Source organism: Salvelinus sp. IW2-2015, unplaced genomic scaffold (assembly GCF_002910315.2).
Source record: "Salvelinus sp. IW2-2015 unplaced genomic scaffold, ASM291031v2 Un_scaffold5203, whole genome shotgun sequence".
Taxonomy (NCBI): domain Eukaryota; kingdom Metazoa; phylum Chordata; class Actinopteri; order Salmoniformes; family Salmonidae; genus Salvelinus; species Salvelinus sp. IW2-2015.
Genome location: NW_019946469.1, coordinates 28,190 through 40,906, shown reverse-complemented (window position 1 = coordinate 40,906; position 12,717 = coordinate 28,190). Strand labels below are relative to the sequence as shown.

The following is a 12,717-nucleotide window of genomic DNA, read 5'->3' as shown; positions in this document are numbered from 1 at the left end:
TTACAATAACCCCAACCTCCATTTCAAGTTCTCTGTGAAACTTTCAAATCAGCCTTTGTCAACGACATTGCCGCTAGATTTGTAATGCAAATCATACCGGCATCATATAGCCTAGCCATAATTCATATAGCATCATCTGGCCTAGCCATAATTCACATAGCATCATATAGAGCCAGAATCATATGCAGCTATAGCTAGCCATAATTCATATAGCATCATAAGCCTAGCCATATTCCATTAGCATCATTTAAGCCTAGCCATAATTCACATAGCATCATATAGCCTACCATAATTCACATACATCATACCTACCATAATAAGCTCCATAACTACCATAATTCACATAGCCATCATATCAGACCTAGCCATAATTTCAGCATAGCATCATATACCTACCAATTCACATAGCATCATATAAGCCTAGCCATAATCACATAGCATCATATACCTACCATAATCTGCACATAGAACATCATAAGCCTAGCCATTAATTCACCATTAGCATCATATAGCCTAGCCATAATTCACATAGCATCATATAGCCTAGCCATAATTCATATAAAGGTTATGCACAACCTTACCCATAGGTATGACACAGTCTCTAGCCTTCTCGTAGTCCATAAGTCTGGAGCTCCACATCTCCTGGTTCCCCAGCGTCCCGCAGAGACATGCTCTCCACTCTGGAGACAAACCAAAAATAACAGTAGCCATTCAGAACCTGACTGTTTCGGGAGGTTATAGGTTCAAACTTCTATACTGTTCAGAAACCTGACTGTGTCGCAGGTTATAGGTTCAACTTCTATACTGTTCAGAACCTGGACTTGTCGGCATGTTATAGGTTCAACTTCTATACTGTTAGACCTGACTGGCGTGCGCAAGTATAGGTTCAACTTCTATACTGTTTAGGAACCTGGACTGTTTCGGCAGGTATAGGTTCAACTTCATACTGTTAGAACCTGGACTGCGTGGCAGGTTATAGGTTCAACTTCTATTACTGTTTAGCGAAACTGGACTGTTTCGGCAGCTTATAGGTTCAACTTCTATTTACTGTTCAGGAACCTGGACTGTTTCGCAGGTTATTAGGTGTCAACTTCTATACTGGTCGGAACCTGGACTGTGTCGGCAGGTTATAGGTTCAACTTCTATACTGTTCAGGAACCTGGACTGTTTCGGCAGGTTATAGGTTCAACTTCTATACTGTTTAGGAACCTGTACTTTATATTAAGAGTGAAATAGGATCCATTCTTCAGGCATACAAGGTTAAAACAGGAGACTATACTAACCCACAGGCCAGACCCATATCATATGACCCACTCCTGATGGCTCCTGGAACATAGAGAGAACACATGTTAACTAAATCAACTCTATCATGGTGGTGTGATAGTTCCTAAAGATGGAGTTTGTAGCCACAAATGAGGGCTGAAGAGTTCATCTAGTTACATAGGCCTACACACTGTAATATGTGGGATTATTACCTGCGATGTTGAACAGAGCCTGTAGTCCAGAGGAACACATCCTGTTGACGGTGTAGACAGGGACAGTCTCTGGGAACTCACTAGGAAAGCCATACATTCCTGGTTAAAACCATTCAGTGCCATTCTATTTGCCTGTGTGTCGTATCTAACAGTAAGGCAGACTCACCTGAGGAAGTGAGCCACTCTGGCCATGAGAGCACCTGCCCCAGGCTGCAGAACATTACCTAGAGGGCAGAAAAACATTAGTGCTAAAGTATACATTAAACATGACGTATAAACCCTTATCATATGTCTTCTATGAGGTAGGTAGCCATTGATTACTCACCCACACAGATGTCCCCTAGTCTCTCAGGTGACAGTCCCACATCTACCAGGACCGCTGTCATCACACAACTCAACAGCTCGTCTGGAGTGGTGTCCTGACAGACAGACAGACAGACAGACAGACAGACAGACAGACAGACAGACAGACCATTGAGTTACACATGGGTCATTCCACCTCACAAAGCAGAAGAGGATTTGACACCAACCATCTCAGATTGTTCTCAAATAGTTTCTGTAGTTAGAAACAGATACGATTACCATTTCTGAAACATTATTTTGTTGAAAGATTACACTTTGAGAAATTAAGCTAATTGATTGCACCCAAATTGTTTATAGGATTCATATAATATTCAATAACTATAGCAGCTAAAGTCTGATTTGGACCAAATCCCTTAACAATGATTAAGACATGGTCAGAAGCCACCAATGGACCCTCCAAACCCCACATTAACCCCAACAGCCAGTACACAGTGTCAGTTCTCCATGTTTGACCAGCACTATAAAGCTGGGACGTGGAGCATTGTTTGTTCAACATACTGTTTGTATTCTCAGTGAATTTGGTGGTGGTTTTTCCCCCCGTTCAGATAAATTAGTCATTGAAGTGGTTAGGTTTTTGTCCAATCGCCTTGTGCTGGGGACAATAAAAGGTCACACTAAAATGTGCCGTTTTGTCACAACACAATGCCACAGATGTCAAGTTTTGAGGGAGCGGGAAATTGGCATGCTGACCGCAGGAATGTCCACCAGATCTGTTGCCAGAGAATTGTAATGTTCAATTCTCTACCATGAGCCGCATCCAACGTATTTTTCGAGAATTTGGCAGTACGCCCAACCGGGCCTCACAACCGCAGTCCACGTGTCTGGCGTTGTGTGGGCGAGCCGTTTACGGATGTCAACAGAGTGCCTCATGGTGGCGGCGGCGTTATGGTATGGGTAGGTATAAACGAACACAATTGCATTTTAACAATGGCAATTTGAATGCACAGAGATACAGTGACGAGATCCTGAGGCCCATTGCCGTTACATTCATCCGCCGCCACCACCTCATGTTTCAGCATGATAATGCACGGCCCCATGCCGCAAGGATCTGTGTACAATATCTGAAGATGTCCCAGTTCTTCGATGGCCTGCATACTCACCAGGCATGCCACCCATTGAGCATGTTTGGGATGCTCTGGATCGACGTGTACGACAGCGTGTTCCAGTTCCCGCAACTTTGCACAGCCATTGAAGAGGGGGACAACATTCCACAGGCCACAATCAACAGCCTGATCATGAAAAGGTGATGTGACACGTTGCATGAGGCAAACGGTGGTTACACCAGATACTGACTGGTTTTCTGATCCAAGCCTCTACTTTATTTTGTATTCCCAGTCATATGAAATCCATAGATTAGTGTCTAAATAAATGTACTTCAATTTAAAATGGTTGAAATTGTTGCATGTTACGTTTATATTTTTGTTCAGTATAATAAGGCTTTAATGTTGTTTGGTTTATTATTTGAACAATCGCTGAGATTATTCAGTGCCTTCTTCATATGTCACACCTGCCAAGTGGATATGTTATCTTGGCAAAGGAGAAATGCTCACTAACAGGGATGTAAACAAATTTTGTGCACAAAATTTGAGGGAAAAAAGCTTCTTGTGTGTCTGGAACATTTCTGGGATCTTTTATTTCAGCTCATGAAACATGGGACCAACACTTTACCTGTTGCGTTTATATTTAGTATTTTTGTTTATAAGTAATAACTAGTGATTCCAGGTTGTTGTTAAAATCAGTTGCGAGATGTGCTTTTTCTCTGTGACCAAAACATTTTAAAGCTGATATGGGAGTGAATACATTGAATCAACATATCAAACTGGGACGTTGTAAATTACACTGGCAAGTATAAGAACATTTGCATATTATTTAATTATAAATCTGATTATGTCACATGCCGATGTGGGAAGCTAACTTTAAAGTCACTTCAACTTCAAGATTGCCTTCTTGGTTTAGCTTGGCGTTAAATAAGCAGCCTATTTTGTATCGATAACCAAATATAATCTCAGCGCCTGTTCAAACAATTACCATTATGTAGCCTTATCCACCAATCCACCTTAGAATCCACCAAAAAATGATGGTTTAGAAGTGATAACATTATTCTATTTTGAAACGTGAAAACAGATCGACATGTGCTTCTTTTCTATGTGACAAAAATATGATGAATCTTTTTTTTGTTGCTGATATGGGAGCGAATACATTGAATCAACATATCAAATCAGGATAATGTTGTAGGTTACACTGGCAAGTAGAATAATATTTGCCAGGGCATATTATTTAATTATAAATCTGATTATTTCACATGGAGATGTGGGAAGCAAAAAGGCTAGCTAGCTTGCAGTGTTAATCCAAATTGCTAGCAAGGGAAGACGAGGCAAGAAAGAGAAACTCCTCTTTTGCTTCCACTACAAATGAGAAGACAACAAGAAAACCTGTCGCCCCCTTGTGAATGTTGCTATATGGGAGTCTGGACCAGCAAGGTATCGCGTTACCAAAAGTTGTGTTTCTAAAAAGAAAATCTGACTCCACCTAGCGCACGCCCATAGATCTACGCATGTGAAGGTGGTAGCGGCTCTAAATGTATTTGGTGTGTAAGAGAAGCAGAGATGAGAAAAACTTTACAGATGTCAACTAGATTGAAGCATTCATTCATGACATACGGGTTTATTTAGTCTTCTAGGTCAACAAGTAATGACCGAAGAAAAGCTGCATGCATCTAATTATAGACAAGTTGATTAACAAATAGTTAAAACGTCAGAAACCAGAAGCAGAAACATAGGCCTGTCAAGATGTTCCACCGTCTCTGACTGTACAGCACATGTTCTATATTAGCGGGTTACGGTCTGGACCTCTGAGTTTCACTTTATCACATATAGTCAGCGGTTGAAGATGGGTTATTAGAAGTTGCAGGCGGGTGAACAAACAGCTCACACGCACATCACTAGTTGCTACATTCCAAATTATATTGGTGACTAGTTGCAGTGGTCGGTGACTAGTTCTAGTTGCAGTGGTCGGTGACTAGTTCTAGTTGCAGTGGTCGGTGACTAGTTGCAGTGGTCGGTGACTAGTTGCAGTGGTCGGTGACTAGTTCTAGTTGCAGTGGTCGGTGACTAGTTGCAGTGGTCGGTGACTAGTTCTAGTTGCAGTGGTCCGGTGATCGGTAGTTCTAGTTGCAGTGTGTGGTGACTAGTTGCAGTGGTTGTGAACTAGTTGCACAGTGGTCGGTGACGAGTTGCAGTGTCGGTGACTAGTTGCAGTGGTCGGTGACTAGTTCGTAGTTGCAGTGGTCGGTGAACTAGTTGCAGTGGTCGGTGACATAGTTCTAGTTTGCAGGGTGGACCAAGTTGGGTAGTTTTCAGGTGTTGACTAGTTGCAGTGGTCGCGTGACTAAGTGCAGTGGTCGGTGACTAGTTGCAGTGGTCGGTGACTAGTTGTCAGTGGTCGGTGCTAGTTGCAGTGGTCGGTGACTAGTTGCAGTGGTCGGTGACTAGTTGCAGTGGTCGGTGACTAGTTGCAGTGGTCGGTGACTAGTTGCAGTGGTCGGTGACGGTGACAGTAACTAGTTGCAGTGGTCGGTTGACTAGTTGCAGTGGTCGGTGACTAGTTGCAGTGGTCGGCTGACTAGTTGCAGTGGTCGGTGACTAGTCATGGTCGGTGACGTGTAGTTGCAGTGGTCGGTGACTAGTTGCAGTGGTCGGTGGACTAGTTACAGTGGTCGGTGACTGACTAGTTGCAGTGGTCGGTGACTAGTTGCAGTGGTCGGTGAAGTGGTCGGTGACAGTTGCAGTTGGTCGGTGACTAGTTGCAGTGGTCGGTGACTAGTTGCAGTGGTCGGTGAAGTGGTCGGTGACTAGTTGCAGTGGTTGGTGTCTTAATGGTGCAGCTTGTTGTTGGTACATAACATATGTCTTTTCTGTTAAGCCATGCATGAATTTCAACTTTGTCAATGTTTTCATCATCTGTAATTATGAAGTGCTTTGAAACGCAGGTCATGACACCACCATTCCAGACACCCTAGACCCACTCCAATTCAAATACCGCCCCAATAGATCTACAGATGACGCAATCTCAATCGCACTCCACACTGCCATCTCCCACCTGGACAAGAGGGGAAATAACTATGTGAGAATGATGTTCTACAGCTCAGCGTTCAACAACATAGTCCCCACCAATCTCATCACCAAGCTTAGGACACTGGGTCTGTACACCACCCTCTACAACTGGATCCTTCCTAATGGGCCAACCCCAGGGGGTGAGGGTAGCCAAAAACACCTCTGCCACACTGACCCGCAACACAGGGGCCCCTCAGGGGTGTGTGCTTAGTCCCCTCCTGTACTCCCTGTTCACCTACAACTGCGTGGCCACGCATGACCAATACCGTCATCAAGTTTGCTGACGACACAGCGGTGGTAGGCCTGATCAACAACGCTGATGAGTCAGAGACTTAGCAGTAAGCCCAAGGAGCTGATCTTGGACTACAGGAAAAGGAGGGCCGAACACGCCCCAATCCACATCGACAAGGCTGTAGTGGAGCGGGTCGAGAGCTTCAAGTTCCTTAGCATCCACAACACTAAGGACTTAGCGACTGTGCCGGTGTGTGGACCATGTTAAGAGGGCACGACAGTGCCTCTTCCCCCGCAGAAGGCTGAAAAGATTTGGCATGTGACCTCGGACATTCAAAGTTTTACAGGTGCACCAGAAAGCATCTTGACTGGCAGATTCACCGTTTGGTATGGCAAAGCGCTAGAGGGTGGTGCGGACAGCCCAGTATATCACTGGGGCCAAGCTCCCTTACATCCAAGATTGCTATCAGGCGGTGTCAGAGGAAGGTCCCGAAAAATTGCCAAAGAAAACTGAGAATGGATCAACAGCATTGCAGTTACTCCACAATACTAACCTAATTGATAGAGTGAAAAGACAGAATAACAAATATTCCAAAACATGCATCCTGTTTGCAACAAGGCACTAAAGTAATACTGCAAAAAATGGGGCAAAGAAATTAACTTTATGTCCTGAATACGAATATATATATGTACATATTAATTATATATATATATATATATATATATATATATATATATATTAATGTTTATGTTTTTTAAAGGATTTTGGAAATACTCCTGTATTTCCGCTGTTATAGGGTATTGTGTGTAGGTGGATGAGATTTCTTTATTTTTTTAATCCATTTTGAATTCAGGCTTTAACACAACAAAATGTGGAATAAGTCAGGAGTATGAATACTTTCTGAAGGTACTGTATGTCTAATGGAATGGATTCATGATCAAGGGCTATTGCCGCGTTCAAAACAACTGGGAACTCGGGAAAATACGAGGTCAAATCATGACGTCAGTGATCTTCAGCTCGGGAAGTCGGAGCTCTAGAAAGAGAAACGCGTTCCGGATGTGGAATTCCGAGTTGGATCAAATCAAATGTATTTATAAAGCCCTTCTTACATCAGCTGATATCTCAAAGTGCTGTACAGAAACCCAGCCTAAAACAGCAAGCAATGCAGGTGTAGAAGCACCATTCAAATCGATTTTTCCCAGTCTGAGCTTTTTCCCAGTTGTTTTGAAACGCGACGTTAGTCCTCCTTACCTTGAAAGATCCTCTTTTAGCCTTGCCGAAAGCAGTCCTCAGCCCGTGGACCACCACTATATCATCTGGACTGGCGGATAAAGCACTACATTCTACCCCGGAGACAAAAGGAACACTGTGGGATTTGAACGTGTTCGGTGGCGATAAATGACCAAAAACTACCTTTACTCTGTGCATTGTGGTGTTAAAATAAGTAAGTAAACTGATACTTGAAGCTAAACTATCCACAGATATTCAAACACAATCAAGCCCGTGCAGTGCACAAACACTGTCTATTCGCAAGCGTCTACGCAGGAATGGTGAGTTTGTTACAGTGTATCGTGTGGCTAGAGTTCGCCTCTTGCAACACTGGGAGCGTTCGACATTTCAGCCGACTTTAAAGGCAAGTCGAAGCTGAGTGATCTACAAGTCACCTTGCATCATAAATAACTTGTCAATGTTATTTGTAGATCAGTCAGTCATTTACAACGTTCCTATGATACATCACGGTGTTGATGCTCTCGAACACGGCCAATGTCTCCAGCCATTGAACTTTGGTTTCCACTAGTTATTACAGCCACAAAGTCCAAATTGGCTATATCGTAAAAATTCATGAAAACAAAAATGTGCTTTTTGGTCTCAAATTGAGGTTAGGATTAGGCATAAGGTTAGCATGGTGGTTAAATTTAGGTATAAAGTTAAACTTTAAGATGCATTTTAAAAATAGGGGGGTTTAGGACTTTGCGTTTGTGGTAACTAGTGACGACCCTGAACTTTGGCATATTTCCTTGTTACGATAAGCTACGGCAAATATGGAGGGACGAAATAGATGGGTCTGGTACCGTTTGCATTATACTTCTGGGGAAGGACTGGAGTGTTCAGGAAACGTAATAAACAGCGTCAGTCCCAAATGTAAATGCGCATGTCCAATAATGTCTAGCTAATCAAATAAATAAGGGGCGGCAGGTGGCCTAGTGTTTAGAGCCTTGGGCCTCTAACAGAAAGGTTGCTGGATCGAATCCCCGACCTTACAAGGTAAAACATCTGTCGTTCTGTAGGCCGTCATTGTAAATAAGAATTTGTTATTAACTGACTTGCCCAGTTAAATAAAGGTAAAAACAAACATCTAAACTTTAATTCAAACGTTTGTGTCTCTACTCTGACTGGGGTCCCATGTATCCACCGGGGGGCAGCAGATAGCAGTTTGTGGAGCCAGTCCTCAAAGTGTCATTACATTTACATTTAAGTCATTTAGCAGACGCTCTTATCCAGAGCGACTTACAAATTGGTGCATTCACCTTATGATATCCAGTGGAACAACCACTTTACAATAGTGCATCTAACTCTTTTAAGGGGGGGGGGGTTAGAAGGATTACTTTATCCTATCCTAGGTATTCCTTAAAGAGGTGGGGTTTCAGGTGTCTCCGGAAGGTGGTGATTGACTCCGCTGACCTGGCGTCGTGAGGGAGTTTGTTCCACCATTGGGGTGCCAGAGCAGTGAACAGTTTTGACTGTCATTTTTTTATGCTCACGTTCTTGCAGACATCAGAACCAGTGCTCTGAGGAGACTCTATTACCGTTCTGCTAGCAGCAGGATATTATGCTGCCAGCATGATTGATGATTTTTTTATTATCAAAATAAGAGTCCCCCCCCCTGCAAAGACATGCATGCCAAACTTGGGGAATATCGATGTTTTAGCACTCGTGCAGTACAACTGTTTTTCACGTTGTGAAGGCCCAGAAAATTTTTAAAGACTCCAGCCATAGACTGTTCTCTCTGCTTCTGCACGGCGCAAGTCTGACACAAACAGGCTCCTGAACAGTTTCTGTCCCCAAGACATAAGACTGATAAATAGCTTTTTCATTTATCCTTACTAGGCGAGTCAACAAATTCTTATTTACAAAGACAACCTACACTGGCCAATTGTGCGCCGCCCAATCACAGCCAGTTGTGATACAGCCTGGAATCAAACCAGGGCCTGTAGTGACACCTCTAGCACTGAGATGCAGTGCCTTAGACCATTCAGGAGCAGCAGGCTAAGCTAACAGAATGGCAACACAGACTGAGTTGATCCTTGTTTTATTTACATATTTACACTGTCTCTATACACACTCACAGGTCTCTACACACTTTTTACAGTGAACCTTTATCAAACTAGTCAAGTCAGTTAAGAACAAATTCTCATTTACATTGACGGCCTACTGGGGAACAGTGGGTTAACTGCCTTGTTCAGAACGACAGAGGTTAACCTTGTCAGCTCGGGGATTTGATCCAGCAACCTTTTGGTTACTGGCCTAACGCTCTAACCACTAGAATACCTATTGCACATTTACACTGACTCTACACACATTCATATATAATCATCACATACACTGCTGCTACTCTGTTTATCAAATATCCTGACGCCTAGTCACCTTACCCCTATACATATCTACCTCCATCACTCCAGTATCCCTGTACATTGTTAATATGGTACTGACCCTGTATATAGTCACCTTTGCCCCCTACACATATCTACCTCCATCACTCCAGTATCCCTGTACATTGTTAATATGGTACTGACCCTGTATATAGTCACCTTACATATCTACCTCCATCACTCCAGTATCCCTGTACATTGTTAATATGGTACTGACCCTGTATATAGTCACCTTACCCTATACATATCTACCTCCATCACTCCAGTATCCCTGTACATGTTAATATTGTACTGACCCTGTATATAGTCACCTTACCCCTATACATATCTACCTCCATCACTCCAGTATCCCTGTACAGTGTTTAATATGGAACTGACCCTGTATATAGTCACCTACCCCTATACATATCTACCTCCATCACTCCAGTATCCCTGTACATTGTTAATATGGTACTGACCCTGTATATAGTCACCTTCCCCTATACATATCTACCTCCATCACTCCAGTATCCCTGTACATTGTTAATATGGTACTGACCCTGTATAAGTCACCTTACCATACATATCTACCTCCACACTCCAGTATCCCTGTACATTGTTAATATGGTACTGACCCTGTATATAGTCACCTTACCCCTATACATATCTACCTCCATCACTCCAGTATCCCTGTACATGTTAATATGGTACTGACCCTGTATATAGTCACCTTACCCTATACATATCTACCTCCATCACTCCAGTATCCCTGTACATGTTAATATGGACTGACCCTGTATATAGTCACCTTACCCCTATAACTATCTACCTCCATCACCTCAGTATCCCTGTACATTGTTAATATGGTACTGACCCTGTAATATCACCTTACCCCTATTCATATCTACCTCCATCACTCCAGTATCCTGTACATTGAAACTATACAGTAGCTTCTTCCTTTCTCGTGTGTTTGTTCTACCTTGTTATCTTTAGTGCTACATTGATATTTATTACTGCATTGTTGGGTTTAGAGCTTCAGGGAAGCCATTTCACTGTACTTATCCCCATGACATTAAAACTTGAAACTTGCTACCTACCACCTTTGAAAAAAAAATGTGTCACTTTATTTTTTTATATTGTATTATTAATTCCATTATTTCTTTTGAAAGTTTACACATACTGGTATGTTGAAGGCTATGTGTAGGCAATGTTTAAATACAGTGGTGGAAAAAGCACCCATTGTCATACTTGAGTAAAAGTAAAGATGCCTTAATAGAAATGAAAAAAAGTCACCCAGTAAAATATTACTTGAGTAAAAGTATTTGGTTAAATAATTTATTTAACCTTTATTTAACTTAAGTATCAAAATTAAAAGTATAAATCATTTCAAATTCCTTATATTAAGCAAACCAGGTGGCACAATTTTATGGTTTTTTAAATTTAAAGATAGGCAGGAGCACTCTCCAACACTCAGACATAATTTACAGACGAAGCCTTTGTGTTTAGTGAGTCCTCCAGATCAGAGGCAGTAGGGATGACCAGGGATGTTCTCTGTTTAGTGAGTCCTCCAATCAGAGGCAGTTAGGGGATGACCAGGGATGTTCTCTGTTTAGTGAGTCCTCCAGATCAGAGGCAGTAGGGATGACCAGGGATGTTCTCTGTTTAGTGAGTCCTCCAGATCAGAGGCGGTAGTGATGACCAGGGATGTTCTCTTGATAGGTGTGTGAATTGGACCATTTTCCTGTGCTGCTAAGCATTTAAAATGTAATGATTACTTTTGTGTGTCAGGGAAAATGTATGGAGTAAAAAGTACATTATTTTCTTTAGGAATGTAGTGAAGTAAACATAAAACATATCAATAGTAAGGTACAGATACCCCCCAAAATTACTTAAGTAGTACTTTAAAGTATTTTACAAGTACTTTACACTACTGTTTTAAATAAATAAAACATATCTAATTGGAATTACTCAATAGGTTTCCTCATTAGCATACAACGTGACGTTATCATTTGTGCTGCTGGCAGAATACCAGTTGAGCCGGAGGGGAGACTCGCTGCTCTGAATGTTGTGGGGAAGAGGAGCCGATCGAAGCAGGGAGCGAGACTGAAACTTCTCTCTCGAATACAGCTGTTCTTTAGCAGCCTTTTGAGGGACGCTCAGCGGTCACCAGTGGATTATTTATATACATGGAAGAGAGGACATTTATATGCAATGTTTTACCAGGGTGATAGAAGCTTTTTGTTTTACTTGCTCGCCAAATACATGAACTGAGCGCAGCTTCCGGATGTAACTGTTTAGGGTTTGGGTCCTCTTCTCTCGGCTGGATTTCTGAACTGGTTTATTCAAAAACTTCCATAACGTTAATCATTATCAAGTTTTTTCAGAAGAATGAAGACACCCAGATAACAAGGTGAGAATCCATGCTGAATTAAAATACAGGTATTCTGTCCAACAAAGTAGCAGTTGACATTATGCAATATCCATATTTTATGTAATGTTTTAGTGAGTCAGGATGAAAATCCCACCTCCCAGACAGTGTTTAGTTTGGTAAACTGACCCTAGATCTCACAGCTCTCTCTTCACAACCTATGGACCAGTTAACCATGTGTTGTCATTGGTGGTGGGATCCTCAATCAACTGCTGTCCTATAGGGCTATCCCCTCTCCTTACTGAGAATGGTCTACCCCTAATGAGAATGGTCTACCCCTAATGAGAACGGTCTACCTCAATGCTCCTCACAGGTCCATGTTGACTACAATGCTCCTCACAGGTCCATGTTGACTACAATGCTCCTCACAGGCCCATGTTGACTACAATGCTTCTCACAGGCCCATGTTGACTACAATGCTTCTCACAGGTCCATGTTGACTACAATGCTTCTCACAGGCCCATGTTGACTACAATGC

The 12,717-nt window shown here is 42.4% G+C and overlaps 1 protein-coding gene and 1 long non-coding RNA gene across 2 annotated transcripts; both read right to left on the bottom strand.

The window, feature by feature from the left end:
• Positions 1 to 580: 580 nt before the first annotated feature.
• acaa1 (acetyl-CoA acyltransferase 1) lies at positions 581 to 8,121 on the bottom strand. The gene is made up of 6 exons (XM_024144413.2): positions 7,434 to 8,121; positions 1,801 to 1,894; positions 1,642 to 1,699; positions 1,476 to 1,555; positions 1,284 to 1,326; positions 581 to 680 (listed from the first exon to the last, which is right to left on the bottom strand). The coding sequence occupies exons 1-6, from the start codon at positions 7,608 to 7,610 to the stop codon at positions 602 to 604; spliced, it is 531 nt and encodes a 176-aa protein (XP_024000181.1). The 5' UTR covers positions 7,611 to 8,121; the 3' UTR covers positions 581 to 601.
• A 1,554-nt stretch (positions 8,122 to 9,675) lies between these two features.
• Positions 9,676 to 10,556, bottom strand: LOC139026585 (uncharacterized). The gene is made up of 3 exons (XR_011478433.1): positions 10,462 to 10,556; positions 10,144 to 10,305; positions 9,676 to 9,908 (listed from the first exon to the last, which is right to left on the bottom strand). It is a non-coding gene; the product is annotated as an uncharacterized lncRNA (long non-coding RNA).
• Positions 10,557 to 12,717: the final 2,161 nt, after the last annotated feature.

Excerpts from the sequence above, each read along its gene's own strand:
- acaa1 (XM_024144413.2), bottom strand. The coding sequence starts at position 7,610 with ATGCACAGAGTAAAGGTAGTTTTTGGTCATTTATCGCCACCGAACACG. Across the intron at positions 1,556-1,641 it reads AGAGTGGCTCACTTCCTCAG|TGAGTTCCCAGAGACTGTCC; the intron begins GTGAGTCTGCCT and ends TGGCTTTCCTAG. Across the intron at positions 681-1,283 it reads GATATGGGTCTGGCCTGTGG|AGTGGAGAGCATGTCTCTGC; the intron begins GTTAGTATAGTC and ends GTTTGTCTCCAG.